Below are 17385 nucleotides of genomic sequence, written 5' to 3' on the forward strand. Positions count from 1 at the left end.
CCATGAACTACACTTGCAACCCAAGAAGGACGAGCCAGCATCTTCCAAACCTAGTCACGCCTCTTTGCTGTGCTTACACCAGGCGTGCATCTAAGGACTAGCAGCCCTCAGTGACCACAACTTGCAGAGGTGTATTTCTAGGTCAAGCTTCCCCACCTTGCTGCCTGTCAATGCTGCTCAGGGGGGAGAAGGTAGCTCAATTCCATGCCCTCTAGGGACTGGATCGACGCCACCCAACTTGTTTCGCACAGGCAACCAAACTGCAAAAATTATTCAGCAGCAGCTTGTATAGCCACAGATAAGTATTATTAATAACACTTGGCACTGTGCAGCTGCAATCATCTGCAGATCTCAAAGCATTTTGCAAAGGCTAATGGGTATCATTAACCCCATTTTCCAGAAGGCCGAACCTAGGGAAGAGAGAAGTTAAGTAACTGCCTAAGATGGCCCAGTTAACCAACTGCAAAGATGGGAACATACCCCAGATCTGCTGGACCCCAATCCCATGCTCTAGCCTCTGGCCCACACTGCTTCTCTGTAGACAATCAACCCAGGGTCGAAACCAGCCACCTAGAGGTGAGAGGTCCTTTATGCCCTACCCAATCCCTGGAGCTCTCCATCTCTCCTGGCTGGGCATTTTATGAGCTAGCCAGCCCTCTGAGATAGTCACCAGGCCTGTTCATCAACTCAGCTAGGGCTCCCATCTCAAAAGCCACTGAACACACAGAAACCAGAACCAGGACACGGAATACACAGGAGAGCAGTAAACACCAATCAAGTAGGTTAAGACTGAGGGCTGTAATACTTGGGTCTAATTCTGACAGTTGGCTTGGGGTGGAGGGTGGCTAGATGGTGCTTGGTGGCCTGTGATATACAGGAGGTCAAATTGGATGATCTGGTGGCCCCTGCTAGCTTTAAACTCTGTGACTCTTAGGGTCCATCTACACTGCAACGTAAGCCCAGGGTTAGTAGAACTCGAGTTAGCAGACCCTGGGTTTGTTAACCTAGGGCTTGAGTGCCTATACTCATTTGTAACCCCAGGTGAGAAACTGTTGAACCTTGGGTCCCAACCTGGGGCTCCAGCATCTATACTGCATTATGCGGGCCCGAGTCCAACCACCCATACCCCAAACTTCCTAACAATCTCCCAAAATGTGGCCACTCTAACCATTTGTTCATGGTGCAGTGCGGGAAAACTTGACTGTCCACCAGCCAAAGGGAGTCAGCCTGTGGGATACTGTTGGCAGACTCCCAGAGCAGGAGTCTACACTACAAAGCAATAGGGCTTGAACCCTGGGTCCCAGCTTGACCCGGGCTCGGACCCTCCATGCCCGTGGAATCCTGGGTCTGAGCCCTGGCTTAGCATGATGTGTGAGCAGACGTAAGGGGGGTTAGGCTGGTGCCTGGGTTTGAACCCTGGGCTTCCACTGCAGTGTAGACATATACCCAACGACTACTACTGCAGATGAGAGAATGAACTGCTCCCAATTACTGAAGGGCAGGCATGCTTTCAAAGAGAATGGTCACAACCTACCGGATCTCCTTTGTTGCCTTTATAGCCTTGAGGTCCAAAAATAGTAATGGGGTCACCCTAGGAAACAGACAGGCAATAACGGTCGATGGACACCCAAGCAATGAGGCAGAATTGCAGTTACCATATGCCCCACTGGACAGACCGACATTTGCTGCGAATGGCTCAGCAGACAACATGCTGGGCGATTTACATAACAATAACAAAGGTATAAAAATATCCACCCTGCCCCTGAGCCACAACACCGATTTCATGGGCTGGCCGAGAGCTGCACGAGGCAAAGCAGGAGACCTAGGTTCATTCCTGAGCTTGGGTGGCAGATGCTGCAGAGATGGGAGACTTCCATCCCAGTGTGGCGAGCTGGCTCCTCACCCTAGCGTGACGCTCACTTGAAAGACAGAATATAACGATAGTTCACATTGATCTCCCCAGCGCTGCACTAGGACGAACCATAATGGTGATGTCCCACTGCTCCATCCGTGGTATCCCGTTATAGGGATGGAGACGTGGAGGGCAGGATGGGGTGTTCCCTCTACAGGAGTCCCGAGCAGGTTAATGTGGGCCAGAAGGGGCAAATTAACCCTATTTGCTGCACCTGGAGGGGAGCCAGGGCTTGATAAGGCCCAACTGCAGATGAAGCCCTGCTAGGGAGGAGCTGGGACAGGATAATACAGCCAGGAAGTGAGAGCAGGAGGGGGCTACACAGCCTGCAGCCACTGTCTAGAGGGAAAGGGAGTTGGTCAGGGACAAGGAGGAAGTCCAGGGGGAGAGCACACCTTGGAATCTGGCCCTGGACGAGGGAGTCTGGCAAAAGGACAAGAGGGGGGAAGTAGCCATAGGGAGCTGAGGAAATTCCAGTGGAAATCCAGAGATAGAGGGCTGGGGTAGGAAGGAGCTCAGGGAAACAGCAACAGGGATTGAGTCTAAGCAGATCTGGATTGCAAGTCACAGGGTCCCTGGGCTGGAACCCGGAGTTGCCTGCAAGCCTGGTTCCCCTACCAGCCACTGGGACATGGTACAAGGCCCGGAGGTGGAACAGAAGACCGTCTGAGGTGGCACCCAGACGGCTTCTCCGGTGGAAGTTTGATACCCCGGACAGGGGACTGTACAGTGGCCTGGCCAAGAGGGCCGAGTCACGAAGAGCGAGCACTCTGAATTGCAAAAAGAGAGCGGGACTGACAACAGGGGGCGCCACAACGGGCAAAAGCTAATTCCCAGCCCAACCCACAAGAGGGCGCACCTGCGGTGAGCGGAGCCCTTCACACCGAGTGAATCGGTGGCAGAGCTGGGATTAGAATGCAGGAGGTCCTTGAGCAGCAGTCCCCAGCTCAGAGCACAAGACCGTGTTTCTTTCTTTGAGAGAGGAGGACCAGGGAAAGGATGACAGCTGAAGGGGTTGAGGGATGGAGAAGTATCAATGGATGATGGGCGAACGGCAGAGTGTGGGGTTCAGGCATGTGCTCAAACGCAGAGCTGGGAGAATAGTGCGAACACGTTTCTGGGAGTCGCCGTTTGAATTTTGCAATGAATGTGTTTCAGTCGCGTTCACACCCTGTCAACATCCCAGCACTGGGCGTCTGAGCTGTATTAGTGGTAGCTTTACAAACATTAATGAGTTAAGCCCCAACACTTGATGGTGATGTCAGCAGCGTTAAGGGAGAATAACTCCCCAAAGGCATGGAATATGGGACAGTCCAATGTGCTATCTGTGGATATGCAGCCTTGGGAGGACACTAGGGAGGTTTTGCCTTACAGCATGAGTCTGGTGATGGGTCTATATTGATGTCAATATCTGTTGGTGAGGGAAGTGAAACCCTCATGGAGCACTGCAGTGTATTCTTGACAGTGTAGCACGCAAGATGACGCTGGAAAGGAATGCACAACTTCTTATTTCCATGCTTTTCAGGTTTTGGATCGATGGGACGTGTCTTGATGAAGCTTTAGCTGGCACCAAACATAGTCTTTGTTTGCTAATTAACTATGAACGTTAGTAGCACAAAGTGCACAGTTAAATCTTGCGGCCTCCTTGTTAGCTTCTCTGGAGACTGTAAACCATTTGCGGCAGGGACTCTACTGTGAGTTTGCACAGCACCCAACACAAAGAGGCCCCCGATCTTGACTGCAATACAAATAGTAAATTAATCATCATCATCGTCCCTTCCAGTTTGAGACACTCTTCCACTTTCCTGGGCTTGAAGGGTTCCAAAGCAAACTGGATTGGGATTAACAGATTTTTAAGACCAGAAGAGACTATGGGCTCATCCATTCCGAGGTCCTGCATAACACAGAGAGTTTCGCACAAGTGAAGCAGGAGCTAGGAAGAAAGTTAGGAAGCAATTATTGGAAGAACTAAGCACACCCCAATGATCTCCCCCGTCCTGTTTTATCTCACCAGCCTCCTTATATTTTATTAAGGCATCCTTTGGAGAAGGCATTCCACATTCCTTTAGGTTGGGAAGTATTTTCAGGTACCTTCAAGAAAGAGATTAAGAATTGATTTGTCACTGGAGCAGGGCGCCTTTGAAAGTAGATTCTTCAGACACAAATCAGCCTTAATCATTTAATACTCTTTGGCTCAACGGTAGAATTGCCATGTAGGTTTTCTAAACCTCCTTTACTAACAAGCCGTTTCACCCAGGAGAAAAGTTAACAGGAAACTTGACAGAGATTCAATACTTTCTGGACGAAGGCAATGGGGCACTTTTCAAATCTCTTCTTGGTGTTGGTTTAATATTACTTGATATAATCAATCTCATGATTTTTAAGACTCTAACATGTTTGGGGATAAACTGTGCAAACTGTAATCAGATATATTTTTCACTTCCTGTCCTAAACTGTTACAAAGCAGTACAGCGCAACATTAATCAGCTGCCACATTCCACATCAGCGGTGGCTGCATTTTTGTGGTGGGTGAAGGATTCCTTCTGAATTCTTATGAAAGCAAGGTTTCATAGTAGTGACTTCAGCCAGCCATGGTGCTAGCAGAAAATGGTTGAAGCTTCTTCATATAGCTCCACCAATTCATCTCATATCTAACTTAGTATACTGGGCTTGGTTCTTGGTAAAGACAGACGTCTACTAGGGACAAACTTGGGTCTACAAACGCCATGCCTTCCATCTGTGAACCAAGGCAGGAGTTGAACCTAGGTCTTCTGAGATAAGAGGCCAATGCAGACACCAAAGTTCAGGATCCTTGTCCAGAACTTGCTTCAGATTAGCTGCACCACTATCCAGGCACTATACAGCTCTCTCTTCTACTTGGTTAGAAAACAGCAGAGGTCCCAGATGTCTGAAAACATATTTTTTTTCATTTATGTCTCTAATTTGTCCACCCATTGACATTATTTTAGACACGTGTCCAACTGCCAACTGGCATTCATAAAGCCCTTCCAACTTCTTATATCCCACCTCCCCCAGACAGTCAACATTTTGTATGTCCCTTACTCTTTCTCCCTTGGGTCCCAGGAGGCCGCGATCACCCTGAAACAAAAAGGACAATGAAAGCCTTTTTCTCTGCCGTTGGCACATCACTCAGTACACCCATCTGTTTACAAACTGCTCTTATCTATAACTATAGCAACCTATGCTCAGAGAATGCAATTCAGCTGAGCACCTGGAATCGCTTCGCAATGACTAACTCATCACACAAAGTCGCATGTAACGTAAGTGTCGCTATCCCAATTTTATAGCTGGGGAAACCGAGGCCCAGAGGACTTAGGTGACTTGCAGAACAGCAGGAACCAAACCCACAAGCACTGATCCCCAGTCCCTTGGTCAAGCCCCTAGACAAAGCCTTTATACAACGCTCTCCTATGTGTTTGGGGTTTTCCTAGCAAATGTAAAACAGGGGGTGTCCTTCTCACCAGATCTCTGCAAACAGGCATTGATAATCCCACAAAAGGCAGAGTCCTGGGATTCCTCATGGTCTGGCAGGAAGAATAATCCGCACTATACTTTCCCCCTAAATACCACCTTACGTTCTCAAAGCACTGTACAACCATCAACCGGTTTCCCCGTGGTCTACAGCGCCATGAGGCAGCTCAGTGTTATTTTCCCCAGCTCACATATAGGGATCGCCCCCCATCTACACGACACAATGACCGGATTTAAGGTGGTTGCAAACGTGGGTTTGTTTTTGTTTGATTAGGGAGCGGTATTTTAGCCTGGGTAGCTTCCATGGCTCTCGCCCAAGAATCTGGCCCTGGAAACCAGAGCAAAGGGAGAGTGAATAATGTATGGGTGGAGACTGGCTGAAATATGCTTAGGAGCATATGTCCTCAGCAATGGGGTCCATCACTCAGGGCGCTGGGGAACATGGAGTCCACTGGAGGTCTGCCTGGATGAGGTGACCATCCAGGCGCCGCAGAAAGTCCAGCTAAGACGACCGCTGCTTACTCTTTCTCCTTTCGCTCCGGGCAGGCCTTTCAGACCCTGCAAACACATGAAACAGCATGTCAGAACGAACACCTGGTGGGGGCAACGTGGCAGGCAGCAGCAACCTCCTCAGGCGAGGGCAGAGCTCCGGGGACAGGACGAGCGTGGCACAGAGGGTTTGAGTCGCCTCTCACTCCCGCCGGGGTGACTTGGTAGAACGGCTCTGCTGTCAAAGGCAGCAGAAGAGGAGACTCAGGCCCCGATTGTGGCAAGCGACTGGATCCCCAAAAGGACTCGGGCCCGTCTCCTCATATGCATGGGGCAAAGCGATCTATCTGTCTGAGATACTGATACAGCCTCTAGTATCTGAGCGCCTCACGCTCTGTAATGTATTGATCCTCACAGCACCCCAGTGAGACGGGGACGTGCTGTTACCGCATGGCATAGGGCAGGGGGAGTTAGGCATCTACATGCCTTTGAGGATCTGGAACCTAAGCGCCTGGCCCCATGTCACACAAAGCTTGCAGCACAAAGCAAGGAATTGGACGTTGGAATCCCAGATGAGCACCTAACTACTGAGCATCCCAACCCCCGCTGCGCTGTGGAACAGGTGAATAAAGACTTGCACTTTTCTGACTTCCCCCATTTAGCTCTTTTCCTTCCTTTGGGGCTGCTGATTCTCAAAGTGGTGCAGAAGAAGAACTGTAGCTTCTCCATTTATAACCATCCATCTACTCCTGATGGACGTATTCAATCCTTCCTGGGAACACTGCAGAAGAAGCAGTGTGAGACCCACTCTAGAGTCACCAGTGGCTCCATTCCATCCTACCCTCCGGCTCTACACAACCAGGAGGCAGGTTTCCATGGCTTTTGGCCTGCTAGGCTTTGAACTACATCCCCACACGATCGTCTGCACTAACATAGCATCCAAAGATCTCAAAGCGCTTTCCAAAGTTGGGGAAGGATCATTATCCCCATTTTACAGATGGGTGAGGAAAGGGGGTCCAGACATTTTAAACGAATTCCACGAGGGTACATCGAGGTTACCTACAATGGCATGAAGCCGACCTGCAACCAGTAGCAGCAAATATCTCCAATGGCCGGAGATGGGACACGAAATGGGGACGGCTCTGAGCTACTGCAGAGAATTCCTTCCCAGGTGTCTGGTTGGTGAGTCTTGCCCACATGCTCAGGGTCTAACTGATAGCCAGATTTGCGGTCAGGAAGGAATTTTCCTCCAGGTCAGATTGGCAGGGACCCGGGGGTGGGTCGCCTTCCTCTGCAACATGGGGCACTTGCAGGTTTAAACTAATGTAAATGGTGGATTCTCTGTAACATAAAGTCTTTAAACCATGATTTGAGGACTTCAGTAACTCAGCCAGAGGTGAGGGGTCTGCTACAGGAGTGGGTGGGCGAGGTTCTGTGGCCTGCCACGGGCAGGAGGTCAGACTCAGTGATCAGGATGGTCCCTTCTGGCCTTAAAGTCTATGAGGGCACACAGAGTGGAAGAGCAGAGAATGGAACTCAAGTCTCCAGACTCCACCCTGCTGCTTTAACCACTAGATTATTCTGCCTTAATAATGTAAGAGGTGCCCTCACCGTGCTCTGCGTTTAAGGATGAGATTTACCACCAGGCTTTGCGATGCAATAATCTCTGGACGAGCAGCAAAGAGTCCTGTGGCACCTTATAGACTAACCGACGTATTGGAGCATGAGCTTTCATGGGTGAATACCCACTTCGTCGGATGCATAATCTCTGGGTTTCCACAACTGTCACTATTTCCCATCACATTCCATCTACTTCTCCTTTATTCCCATCTGCGGGTACTCCCCGGAATCGTGTGTTGCTATTGCTGTACCTAGTCAGGGATTTTTGGCCCATAACTCACCCCTCTGGGAACACAGGGCAAGAGTTCGTACGGCCTCGGAGCTCCATGAGATCATGCAGAGAAAGGGATGCAGGGGGAACGGAACTGCATGCTGAATCAAAAAGCCCTTTGTGGAAGGGTCACGCTGAATGGGCAAGGAATGCAAGTCAGTTACACTCAGCGTTGTGGCCCATGTTTTCAAATCCACCTATAGGATCTGCACACCCAACTCCCATTAAAATCAGTGGGAAGTGGGCAGCCGTCCCTATGTGGCTTTGAAAACCTCATCCTATAGCAGCGTCCACATCTAGGGCATCTCACCAGCCAGCCTTGGGCCTGGTGCCACAAAACCATCCTCATAGGCTTCAGACGCTGGATCACTCGATAATTGCCCTGTTCTGTTCACTCCCTCTGAAGCATCTGGCATCGGCCACTGTCAGAAGACGAGATACTGGGCTAGAGGGACCACTGGTCTGGCCCTCTAAGGCCGTTCTTTTGTTCTGATTGACTTACCATCATGCCAATGGGGCCTCGGACTCCTGCAATGCCCTCCTCCCCCTGTTAGCAAAGAGAGATTTAGTTTCATTACTGTGTCTACAAACAACGAAGCATGGATAATACACACACCCCCATCCTGCGAGCCCTCCATGCATGGCGCTCCCACTGAAGTCAATGGATGACCTGTGCATAGCGGCCCAGATCCTCAAAGGTATTTAGGAGCCGAACTCCCATTGAAACCGCTGGGAATTCAGCGCCTAAATACTTTTGAGGACTTGGACCAAAGAGCCTGTAGGGTTGGACCCTCTGCCATCGGTCTATTATTTAGTGCCCAGTTCCCCTGCCGTAAGTGGAGAACGGTGACCTGGACACTTCAAAGTCACAGTGCGTTCATCGCAAAGCTGCGTTTCCAGCTGTCCTGTGCGTGCGGCGTAGGGAACGGGAGGCAAGGCAGTCCCTGCCTGGTGGGGTAGGGAGCAGTGGGTAACCAACAGAAAAGGTTGAGGTAGGGAACTATCTTCTCAGCTCCCAGTGTTTCCAGGAGGGGTCAGATGCTTTTCTATGGAGTCGTTCTGTGACAAGCAAAGGGCCGAGTTCCGTTTGCATGAACGTCAGGGAGACCACGCACCGTAAATAAGGCAGCCCAGAATCTGGCCTGGAATGCACTTCATTGCTCTGTCCCCTCTACATTTGTCGATAGGAATTGCTTGCCTGTTATCTACCTATCCCTTTACAAAATGTGTGTACATGTAGCCTTCCTATGAAATGTAACCCATGTGCCTATACCCGTCTACAACACACGGCCCATGTCTCTACCGTGCTTAGAACACCTATTACTCATGCATTAACCCTTCAGAAACCTACATATGCACTGTAGCCTTGCCGGCTAATTCATTGAGTACATTTTGGCCTTACAAGCTAAATCCTGGAAGAGCTGTCTGACTGCAAGTGCCAGACCTTTATACAGACCTAAGTACGCCCCGGGAGGCCAGGTTCTCATCTCAGTTACACTAGTGTAAACTCAGCGTAATGCCAAAGAATCCAGTGATTCACTCTAGATTTACCCAACAGTACTAAAAGCAGAATTAGCTCCTCATTGTTTTATTACCTCCCCCGGCCCACAAAAAAAAACCCACCTTAGCAAGATTTACACTAGACCTTACACAGCTGTTGACATTCTCAGTCAGCGGTGCTTCCCAGGTGCCTATTTGAACAGCTCTCTTGGCAGCTGGTGGGTTCGTATAAATGTCTTGCATGGTAAAGTCAGTTTATTCATAGAACGGCCACAGAGGAAGCAGCATATAAAGACGTCTTCTCTGATCTAGCTGCGTGAGGGTTTGCATCCCGCCCCGGTACTGCACTCTGGGGGGGGGGGGTTATTCTGCTTAAGCAGCTCAGCTCTCACTAGTCAAATGTACTAATAAGATGTTTATTTTTTTATCAATAATTATTTCACAGAATCATAGAATATTAGGGTTGGAACAGACCTCATCTAGTCCAATCCCCTGCTCAAAGCAGGACCAACCCCAACATCCCAGTCAGGGGCTTTGTCAAGCCGGGCCTTAAAAACCTCTAAGGATGGAGATTCCACCACCTCTCTAGGTAACCCATTCCAGTGCTTCACCACCCTCCTAGTGAAATAGTGTTTCCTAATATCCAACCTAGACCTCCCCCACTGCAACTTGAGACCATTGCTCCTTGTTCTGTCATCTGCCACCACTGAGAACAGCCGAGCTCCATCCTCTTTGGAACCCCGCTTCAGGTTTATACGACATTTATACGACAGTAGCACCTCCAGGATCGGGCCCCTTTATGGCTGGCACTATACAGACATATCCGTTCATTTGTTAAAACTTTGCGTACATTCTATTCCGGGGGTGGGGAGGCAGAGAGGAATTCACGCTTAATTCTTTTAATTAATTTTAAATGAACAGAAAGATCTGGGAGGCCAGGCTGGCTGGACAGCCACATGTTTATGGCAGTGTAGATGAGGAGTAAATCCACGGAAGGCCATGAAGCTACATGAGTGCAAGCGTAACTTTACACAGCAGGAGCTGTGCACCAGGCTAGCCTACCTGAGCTAGCTTGAAGCCATCTAGCGCGGGTGATGTTAGCAGTGAAGTGTGGGCTTTATTTATTTATGTATTTAAGCTAAGACCGTACCCAGGGTCTATGCCAGGCTTTGCAGCTCAGGCAGTATCTGTCTTCACTGTTGCTGTTACCCCACTAACTTGGATTTAAGGTAGCTCAGGGGTAGGGTAGCCCGTGATCAGGTTTTCCTCTGCAGAGACATACCCTCCATGAGATCAGCATCAGGCCCTCAGCCTCCGTTATGTTCACTTACTGAGGTGTGGTTTCCACCTATGCCACCGGGAGGCGGGGTGGGGTGGCTGAGTGCAAAGGAGCAGGGCAGGAGACCATGGTCTGGTGGCTCCGAGAGAGACGCAAACAGTCAGTGTAATTCCCATGACGCCTCCTTTGCACCTTGGGGGCAGATCAGTAGTGGTGGGAGGGAGCATTAGCTTCATGCCAACTCCACAGAGGCACAGGTGTGTGTGGGGTGGACAGAGCCCATCGCCTCTGAGCATGGCCAAATTTGGTCTCAGTACAAATTCAAAAGGATTCAAAGGGTCAGCACCTGAAGGGGCTTTTGATAGGAGTGATTATTGCACGATAACTCGTTTAGCACGTTCAGAACAGACACTGCAATGAGAGAACCGAACAGAACCTGGCGTGGTGATGGAACAACCTACCCCGGAGCCAGGCAGTCCACGGGGACCTCTCGCACCTGCCACACCAAGGCCAATCTCCCCCTGCACAACAGAAAGGAACACAAAGGGGTTGTTTCAGGGACACAGCCGCACATTCCTCCTCTCGGCGCCAGACCTCTCTGTTATTACGTAGGGCATGAGGCAAAGCCCCCTGAAATCAATGGGCATTTTACCATCAATTCCAGCGGGCATTGGCTCAATCCCTTGTATTGCAAAGACCACAACGGCTGGGCCCAAACCACGCTTATCCCCTTGTTATTGCTCTAGTGCCAACAGCAGGATTGCTGCCTCACAGACAGGTGACAAATCACAGCCCCTGCCCGGAGGGGCCACAATTTAAGAGGGCAACATCAAAGGGCATGTCTGCGCTGCACAGTTAACCCACACTCCCCTACAGTCCACACAGAAAAACCTCGGATCTGGGTTTGGAGGAGGCTTAAGACAGGAAACTTGGGTTGGAACTCGCCCACTTTGATGTGAGGACACTGGCTAAACCACTCGAGTGGGGACAGTCCTCCAATGCCGTGCCACAGTTTCCCCTGAAGGACAGAGAAGTTCTCCTGCAATTGACCAGGAAAGAATCCTAGAGCATCGCAGCACAAAGACGCGTGGGCTATGCCCCTGGTACACACGGGCAAGCGCAGACAGCATGAGGACACAGTGACGCAGGTACGGCTCGCCAGCGGGGATGCTCACACTTGGGCGAAGCTAACAAAGGGGCTTAATCACCCAGGTTAACTGTGGTGCACAGACACAGCTTAAAGCACAGGCACGGGCCTGGCGTGCAACAAAAAACAACACAACCGGGCAGGGCACCTCGCCTGGATCCCATCCGTTCCAGCGTTTTCTTAATTAATTTTTCCATTTTTTACAAGTTAGTGGAAAGCGATAATCCCTCAAGTAGGGGCCTGATCGGAAACCCATGGCAATCCACGGAAAAACCTCCCTGGGCTTGGGATCAGGCCTCTCGTCTGTTAACACTGCTTTGGAGGAGACCATTCGGGTGTGTGGGTCCTCAGGGGGAAAGTGCATGAAGGGGGAGCAGGTGTAGGATTGCCAACTTCGAGTTTCTGAAAACCGCACACTACAGCAGGAGCACCGGAACCTTCCGCCACCCTCTGCTCTGCCTCCGCCTCCTGAGGCCCCGCCCCCTGCTCCGCCTCTTCCTCATCACTCGATCCTCTCCACCACCCTCCCGTCCCCCCAGCTGGGCTCCCTCTGCTCCAGGGCTGGGACAGGAGCTGCAGCCCCTGATACGGAGCCTGTCTGCCCATGAGATGCAGGTAGGAGGAGGCGGCCCTGGCTGAGCAGGAGCTGGTGCGGGTTGATGACCCGGCGCCTCTCCCTGCCCACACCCGCGGTAACTGGACTGTTGGTGTCCAGTCAGTGCATTGGACCGGACACTGTACAGGTCCCCTTTTGAACAGACGTTCCAGTCAAAAACCAGTCACCAGGCAACCCTAAGCAGGTGGGGATGTTGGATGGGGTCAGGCCTGGCTTCCAGCTGTATGGGGTGAGACAGGCGGCAGTGAGAAGTCATGGTGTTTCCTTTCAGTCCTCCTCAGAGTGCAATTCCCACCCCTCCATCCCTGCCCATAGCTTTGGGCAGAGGCTACCATTTTGGGATTCATACTGGCATCGTCTCTGTCTTTCCCGCCATCCTCAGCTCACCTTGTTGCCATTGGTCCCGGGCAGCCCTCGCATCCCCTGCAGAGCAAGGAGACACACACTTGAGTTTGTGACACCTCTGATGCACCGTGCCCCAAGGAACGGAGCCGGCGAGCGGCAGGCAGGTTGTAACACACACAGCAAAAGGAATTCAGAGCGGGTGAAAAGAACTGGGCTGAGAGCCGGAGAACAAAGCCCTCCCTCCCTCCACGGGACAGATACAGCATGGGCAGCAGCAGCACGAACTTCCCTGCCGTGATCCCTCTGCCATTGGGCCTCACTCCTGACCCAAGGCCAAATCTGCATGTGGAAGGATCCATGCTCCGTCCCCTCCCAGCCCCTGTGTAGGACTCCCCCTCAGAGTCTGGGGTCTGTGCACTAAGGATCTGTGTTTGTACAGCGCCTAGCCCGACGGGATCCTGGTCCATGACTGGGGAACGCACAAAATATACAATAACAAGGGTACGAGTAGCTCACTCACGGAATGCAACAGGGAAAGTAACCAAAGGTCACCTGTTTTCCCGGGGGCCCTGGAGGTCCTGCCGGCCCAGTGGATCCATTCCTGCCTCTCCTACCGCGTTCCCCCTTCAAACAGAAAAGCCGTTAAGAGGGAGATGGGCAGTAAATGGCCTAAACAGTAGAAGAAGCTTACAATAGTTGTAAGGCAACTGGGCAGGGGGTTGGGTTAAAAGAGGGGTGTAGCGAGGCGGTGTGGTTCCCCACCGCCCCCGAGAGGGACGAGCCTCTCTGGACACCAAAGTGGGAGGAGCCAGCAAATGCTGCGCCCGCCTCCCAGAGGTCAAGGCGCAGGACAGGAAGTATAAAAACTCAACCCCAGAGCTCACTAGAAGAACAGCCGCCAAAGAGGCCAGACACCTTTTCTTTTTTTTAATATGGAGATATACCTATCTCACAGAACTGGAAGGGACCCCGAAAGATCCTCAAGTCCAGCCCGCTGCCTTCGCTAGCAGGACCAAGTACTGATTTTTGCTCCAGATCCCTAAAGTGGCCCCCTCAAGGATTGAGCTCACAACCCTGGGTTTAGCAGGCCAATGCTCAAACCACTGAGCTATCCCTCCCCTACCAGTTAGGAGACCCTGGCAACCGGCAGCAGACCCAGAGACTGGCCTGACCTGCCGACGCCTGACGCTGACCAGAGCCCTGAGGAGCTGTCAAGCCTGCCCCTCGCAAGTTACCCTGCGAAGCCCATGGTGCTGGACCCCCCGGAGGACACCGTCTGGACCCAGGTACCACAGAAGGGGGAGTTAGGAAGTAGCCCGGGGCAGCCGACCCTAGTCTGGCTGCAGCACTGTCAGAGCCTATGTCCGTGTGTTGCGGCCAGGATCCCCACTGACGCAGCAGCGGGTCTTCTGCCGCTGCTAGGGCCCGGGCTGGGACGCAGTGGAGAAGGAGGGGCTGTGTCCCCCCTGCCACCCAACTTGTGGGTGTCAGTCTCCCCCTCTCCCAGGCCTTTCGGAGCCAAGAGTCTGGACTTGCTGTCTACCTGCCTTTGCTCAGCCCTACCTGAGGGCCTGAGCCATTGACGCCCTGACCCAGGGCCGGGGCCTGCTCATTACATAACAGTTGCCCAGCTCCTGTCTGAGAACTTGAGCCTGTGACTCACTACTGCCCGCCGACCCGGCGTGAATAACTATTTGTGTTTTGCCTCTACTGCTGCCGCAGCGAGAGACTCCCATGGCCAGGCTAATTGCCCGTCACAACTGAAAGGAAGTAGCGAGGTGGTGTGGTTCCCCGCCGCCTGGAGAAGGATGAGCCCCGGCCAAACCCCTCTACAAGGGGGCGGCTGAGGAACAGCCTCCATCTCCCTAAATCACACTAAGCAACTCTGAGCTTTTCTAGGAATGAAAAAGAAGATCCCTTTGGGCCCAGAGGGTGGCTGACTCTGCAGGCAGATCTGGAGATCCATCCCAGGGAGAAAGCTTGTTTAGGCAATGTCAGAGATCGGCTACTGAGCTAGATGGAGCGCGGGTCTGATGCAGTCTGACCATCCCTAGGTTCGACTGTTGAGTAGGTCATTTGAAATTCTCCAGTGTGCTACCATCCACACAAGCTGATAGAGACGAGATGCTCTAGCTCACAGACCAGGTCTGGGCTTGATGCTGGAATCTCTAGGGTGAGGTTCCCTAGCCTGTGTTACACAGGAGGTCAGCTTAGATGGTCCCCTGTGGCTTCACAGCCTCGGGGAGTTAATAAACGTAGGGAAGAGGGGGAAAGAGTGAACCACTGCTGGAGGGCAAGTGATCGGGCATCATGCAAGGGGACCAGTGCTTGGGAGGGGGCTACTGTTCGTTTTTCCTGGGCTGGACTGGCTGATGTGGTCTAACATTAGATACAGCAGCTTCCAAGCGCCCCGGTGATTCAACACCTGGGACAGCTCTCGGTGTCGCGTGGAACAGCCGAGCAAAGGAACATCCCAACGTCAGCAGCGCCCGGCAAAGATTAACTGTCCCCGTGCATCATGCAGTTCTTCGCTCACAACACGAGAGCTTGCTCACCGCGCTGTAACTGCTGTGCTTGTAGCACTGAGGCTGATAACAGTCTGTGTCAGGGTGACACAGCCATTTCCCGGGGAGGAAGGTCTTCGTGCTCCGGCAGCAGGACGTGTGTGGAGAACAGCTCTGCCTCCTGAATCTCACAGGCAAGATTTCAGCTGGGTGTGGGGGAACGGTAATGGCCCTTGGGACTGGTTGTCCCACATTGCGTGAGGTCCCTCCCACCACACGGCTTCTCACAGAGTCTCAGCATCTGTTTGCACCCTCGTGCCTTGCGATTGTGGGTACAATGCAGTCCTCTCCCCCCCACCACCACACTCACTCTTTAGTGCCCATGACATGTCACCTACCTTCTGCCCCGGGATGCCCGATGGACCTGGGGCTCCTCTCTCTCCCGGCGATCCTGGAATGCCAGGGTTGCCACGAACACCCTGGATGCCCTGCACTCCCGGAGGTCCCGGGGCCCCAGGCTCCCCCTGTGGCAAAGGAATCATGTGGATGTAGTCACAACACGAGCCGCGGGCTCCCTGGTAACACAGCTCATTGTAGCCATGACCAGCAGGCTATTCGCAAGGGGTTCTCTGCTCCCTTGTCATCTACTGCTCCTTCCGGATTTAACTGGTGAGTCCACCGAGTGCCCATGCAAGGAAGGGCCTAATGACACTGGCCTGAGCCAGGCACAGGGCCGACAGGCACCTCTCTGCACACCGTTGCCCTCGTGAGACCTGCAACACCCCCCACCGCCCAGTCCTCGGCTCCCACGCAGCTCACACTCCCACCTCTGCCCTGCAGCAGCACCCCCACCCCCCAGCCCTTGCAGCCCTGATGCCCCACACTGCTCTGCCAGAGCATCTTAACGCTGACCTGCGAGTTCACCTCTATTATTCCAGCCCGAAATGGCTCCACCAATGCCCCCCAATCCTGACCTGCCTGCAGCACCCCATTTATTTCAGTCCTGGGATCTCACAAGCGCAGTCTGGTTAATGCACTTCGCCCCTGATTCTTCAGCATCCGGCTCTGGCAACGGTAAAACAACCCTCCATCTGCCCACCCCAAAGGAAATGTCTGGTGTGAAATGGTGCCATGCAGGAAACAGCCCCCAGAGCTGTGCGTTTGGAACACACGGGTGGTCTTGCCCCCCAGAGCCTTGACTGGCTTTGGTAGCCCATCTCTGCGAGCCCCACTGAACCCCGTGGACCCTTGGTGCCTGCCTGCATGGTGGTTGTGCGATCAGCAAGGGGCACAAAGAGAGAGCATCTTGGATGATGTGCGCACAAAGTGAGATCCTGTCCACTTACCTTATACCCAGGGGGCCCAGCCTGACCGACGGGGCCTCTGAACCCAATTCCTGGTTCTCCCTGTAAAGAGAGACAAGGGGAGGAGATCCAGAACAATCAGAAACACACCACTTCCTCCATCATGGGCCTGTCAAAAGCATACTGGACACGTCACTACGTGCTGCTCACTTCAGGCCCAATCCAACTCCCACTGAAGTCAATACTCCGGATACGGGAGCTACAGAACCCACCCAAGATAGATGGATGTAAGGCTGTTGCATCTGCCGTTGAGGGAGGAGAGTTATATGGCCCACTCCCAGAGGGAGAGAACTACAGCGAGAAGCTAAACAGCTCGACGCTGGAGAAAACACAAGAGACAGCAGTAGGCAGCAGCTGATAGTCTACAGTGATTAGCTCTATATACGCAGCATTACTGAACAAAGCCCTTTTGTGTACAGAGAACAGCCAGGAAGGGACAGCAAGACATGAATTCTAATGGTGTAAGAACAGCGGCCTAAGCAGGAGAGTCCTTGAGTATGGTACCAAAGTCGTCTCTTACCTTTTGACCATTTTCTCCTCTATCTCCTTTAGTGCCCTAGGAATGAAGAGAACGTTACAGAGCCCGTGATCATTGCTGGGGAAGAGGGCTGGGTGAAATACGCCCTGCATGGGATCGGGAACCATGTCAGAGATTTCTGTGTAATCTGCAAGGGGCACAGAGAATCTCCGGCTGGTCATAACTGTGAGCTAGTATCTGCTGCTTCCACTCACTACAAGGGCACAGGAAGCATGGTCGTGGACAGGAGCGGCGCCAGGGCTTTTGGTGCCCTAGGCGGGTGTCCTTCCGCGCTCCCGGTCGTCGTTGGCAATTCTGCGGCGGGGGGG

General features: G+C 52.5%; 1 protein-coding gene across 6 annotated transcripts in view; it reads right to left on the bottom strand.

The window, feature by feature from the left end:
• Positions 1 to 17385, bottom strand: part of LOC112109469 (collagen alpha-1(VII) chain-like) — a 102496-nt gene that overhangs the window by 57872 nt on the left and 27239 nt on the right. For all 6 annotated transcript variants that reach the window (XM_029910802.1, XM_029910805.1, XM_029910806.1 and 3 more), the window contains 10 exons: positions 17060 to 17095; positions 16522 to 16581; positions 15574 to 15699; positions 13224 to 13295; positions 12714 to 12749; positions 11025 to 11084; positions 8287 to 8331; positions 5927 to 5962; positions 4976 to 5011; positions 1535 to 1591 (listed from right to left, as the gene is read on the bottom strand). In XM_029910802.1, coding sequence (XP_029766662.1) covers positions 1535 to 1591; positions 4976 to 5011; positions 5927 to 5962; positions 8287 to 8331; positions 11025 to 11084; positions 12714 to 12749; positions 13224 to 13295; positions 15574 to 15699; positions 16522 to 16581; positions 17060 to 17095 — 564 coding nt within the window. The remainder of the gene's footprint in view (positions 1 to 1534; positions 1592 to 4975; positions 5012 to 5926; positions 5963 to 8286; positions 8332 to 11024; positions 11085 to 12713; positions 12750 to 13223; positions 13296 to 15573; positions 15700 to 16521; positions 16582 to 17059; positions 17096 to 17385) is intronic.

Source organism: Terrapene carolina, unplaced genomic scaffold (assembly GCF_002925995.2).
Source record: "Terrapene carolina triunguis isolate 2854851 unplaced genomic scaffold, T_m_triunguis-2.0 Scaffold68, whole genome shotgun sequence".
Lineage (NCBI taxonomy): Eukaryota > Metazoa > Chordata > Testudines > Emydidae > Terrapene > Terrapene triunguis.